The sequence below is a fragment of the Watersipora subatra genome, chromosome 11 (assembly GCF_963576615.1).
Source record: "Watersipora subatra chromosome 11, tzWatSuba1.1, whole genome shotgun sequence".
NCBI classification, from domain to species: domain Eukaryota; kingdom Metazoa; phylum Bryozoa; class Gymnolaemata; order Cheilostomatida; family Watersiporidae; genus Watersipora; species Watersipora subatra.
In genome coordinates this window covers 22,542,276-22,545,931 of record NC_088718.1, presented here as the reverse complement: position 1 = coordinate 22,545,931, position 3,656 = coordinate 22,542,276, and the positions used below count along the sequence as shown (strand labels likewise).

Genomic DNA, 3,656 nt, shown 5'->3' with positions numbered 1-3,656 from the left:
ATAAACCGACAAAATAATTTGACTGTCAAAATTTATTACGTTATTATTTTGCAATTATTTAGGATTATTTTCCCATTAGGAATGATTTATAATGATAGGAATTTGATGTCAATGCACATGCATTAGTTAGCGTTATCGTTTGCTGGGGACATCAATCAATACAGTGAGCACCGTGTGTTGAAAGAAAATAAGACACATGCACTGACACTCGCAGTACTACACAAGCAGCATGGCTCTGGAAAGGTTTGGATTCACCACTGACACCTCTTCAATAACTTGTAATTTTTTGAGATTTGTTTTGTTTTAAGTGATGTGACTGACGAGACGTTTTTAAATTAAAATAGGCAAAACATGACCGCAGTAAATACGCTCAGAAAAAAACATCTTTTCCTTTTGAGCGTTTTAACAAAGATCAATTTTGCGGATTTTATTTTAAGTTCATTCGGAGGCTTTTACGCTTTCGATGGGACACGGCCAAGCGGGTGATTGATAAAACTTAATCTTTTGCAAACCTTTATACAAGTCGCTAACAAAAATATTTTGCCTCTGATGATGATAATAATGATGCCTAAGAACTACTAGAAGTTGATGTTTGTCTCTATGGCTTGGAATGAAGTGACATTCTACAGCGATAAAAACCGCGTCCATGGTCGTTGGGCAAATAACCTTTCGAAAAAAGGATGTTGAGGTCGAGTTATCTGAAGGAATTTATCATTGCGTTGGAACTGACTAAACAAATCCGTTTGAGTTGACCTTGTGTTTGAGACGAAATGTTACATTTTATCTGAGTGCGAGTTTTTCGAGTTGGACTGTACTTACCGTAAAAAAATTCCCAAAAAGTTGGGGCGGCTCAGCCGGCCAGCTGCCCCAGTGAAAACTGGCCTGTTGATAGTCCAAGAAACAAATGGCAGCAAGCGATCAAATTGCATTATCGACCTTGCCCACACCATTCTACCTGCGGTTCACAATTACAAACTAGTCGCAAATTGAAATTTTTTTATCGGTGAACCGAATTTGAGGAGTATAATTATGTTTGTTCCACTGCCTTTATTTTCACATCACTATATTTTCGCACTCATCAGAGCTGCGAAATTAAGTTGCTTCGAAATTTTACTCTGTGAGCTACTCACGAAACTAAATACTAGCGAAATATAAGTGTCCTAGGGTATATTATTTTAATCGTTGTTTGGGAGTTTCAACATAAAATTAAGATTTTCTGTGTAAGTTCATTCAACGCGTCCGAGCTACAAAACAAATAACTACTGGCCGATTCAGATTTTTGTGATTACACAAATAATTAAAATAGCATTAGCAGGTGTAATGGTAATGGTTTTGTAAAAATAAGGAATATTGTAGAGGATCATTTTAGCTTCGTAGCTTCACATTGCTTTATCAATCCACAAAGTTTAGATACAATGATTTTTTTGCATTGCAGTGTTTGTTAACATGTTGGCAAACTGAAATATATATAACCAAGACAAACGTTCTAGATGGAGTTTGAAATTGGAAAAATAATGTATACATATCATGAAGCAATATTGGCAAAATGGTTAGCAGTAGGCCAATAGCTAAATTTGTACATGGACGCAAGTGAAAGGGTAATGTAGTGGAGGTGTGGCAATTCATGGACAGTACGACATTGAATGAGGACAGTACGACATTGAATGAGGACAGTACGACATTGAATGAGGACAGTACGACATTGAATGAGGACAGTACGACATTGAATGAGGACAGTACGACATTGAATGAGGACAGTACGACATTGAATGAGGACAGTACGACATTGAATGAGGACAGTACGACATTGAATGAGGACAGTACGACATTGAATGAGGACAGTACGACATTGAATGAGGACAGTACGACATTGAATGAGGACAGTACGACATTGAATGAGGACAGTACGACATTGAATGAGGACAGTACGACATTGAATGAGGACAGTACGACATTGAATGAGGACAGTACGACATTGAATGAGGACAGTACGACATTGAATGAGGACAGTACGACATTGAATGAGGACAGTACGACATTGAATGAGGACAGTACGACATTGAATGAGGACAGTACGACATTGAATGAGGACAGTACGACATTGAATGAGGACTCACCTTTTTGATGGATAAATTTAGTAGGTGAGAACAGCGGTTTTCCAGTGGCCCCAAGAAACAAACGTTCACATGACGCGTTGGCAGTAAATATTAATTACATGTAAATTACTACTCATTAATTTATTTTATTTAATGAGTAGTACATTTGTATAGCTGTATAGACACCTTTGTATAGGCCGCAAAACCCAGGACGGTGCTTTTTGACATAGCAACAACTTTACTGTTTCAAACGGAACTGTGCCGTTGAGCGCTTTGAAGAGGCGCACTAACCGGAGATCACGTCATTTTTGTGTGAAAACGATGAATAGGTTATGTATAGAGGCGTACTAACCAGAGATTCCTGTTTATGCGCCCTAGCGATGAAAGAAAAAACCACAGAATAGCCGCATCCTTATATAAGCCGCATGGCTAACAAACCATCAGAAAAAAGTAGCGGCTAATAGTACGAAAAGTACGGTACTCTATAAGGCGGACACACGATTACACACACAGACAACGACTGCCGTTTATATTGTAGACTTTTAATACCCGGGCCGGATAGCACAGCTATATATATATATATATATATATAGCTGTGCTGAGTTTCACCATATATATATATATATATATATATATATATATATATATATATATATAGTGAAACTTGGATAACTCGCCCTCGGATATCTCGAACACATGGTTAACTCGAACGGATTTGTTGGGTCCGTTCCAACGCAATGATAAATTGCTTCAGATAACTCGACCTTAACTTTGTTAACTCGAACAGTTTTTTGCCCAACGGCTACCGAGACGGTTGTTATCGCTTTAGAATATCACTTTATTCCAAGCCATAGAGATAAACGACAACTCTTAGTAGTTCTTAAGCGTCATTATTACCACTATCGGCAAAATATTTTCGTTAACGACTTTTCTAAATGTTTGCAAAAAATCAAATTTTACTAAACATCCGCTTGAATAGCCCTCCCCAAGCAAGGAGAACCCAGGTAACCTTCAGATAAACTTTAAAAAAATCTGCAAAACTGGTTTTTGTTAAAACGCTCAAAAGAAAAATGTCTTTTTTTCTCAGAGTTTCAACCGCGATCAGATTTTGCCTATTTTAATCTGAAAACGTCCTGGCAGTCACATCACCTAAAGCAAACAAACGAATCTCAAGTAATAAAAGGAAAATATTTATACTTTCTTATAAAAATTGTTAAAACATTACATGAGAGGTCCCTTAACTTGCAACAAGCAATCAATGCCTTCGAATTATATATAGTTTGTATAGGTACTGATATATACAATAATACATGCACTTGTGACAGTGTTCTCATAACTTGAACGCTCTGATAACTCGAACACCTTCTCTCGGTCTCGTGAAGGTCGAGTTTCACTGTATATATATATATATATATATATATATATTAACTTTTGTAAAACAATTTTTATGAAAATGGTTTTGATGTTCTTGTAAGCTGAGTAAATTCTAGACATATGTATAAAATCGTTATAGAATTATCATTATAGAATTGTTAGGTGTTTCTTGCATGAGCTAGCATT

General features: G+C 36.6%; 1 protein-coding gene across 1 annotated transcript; it reads left to right on the top strand.

Annotated features, from left to right (window-relative positions):
* The first annotated feature begins 1,624 nt into the window (after positions 1-1,624).
* LOC137407866 (uncharacterized) lies at positions 1,625-2,125 on the top strand. Its single transcript, XM_068094247.1, has one exon. It carries the CDS (start codon positions 1,625-1,627, stop codon positions 2,123-2,125), a length of 501 nt encoding a protein of 166 aa, XP_067950348.1.
* Positions 2,126-3,656: the final 1,531 nt, after the last annotated feature.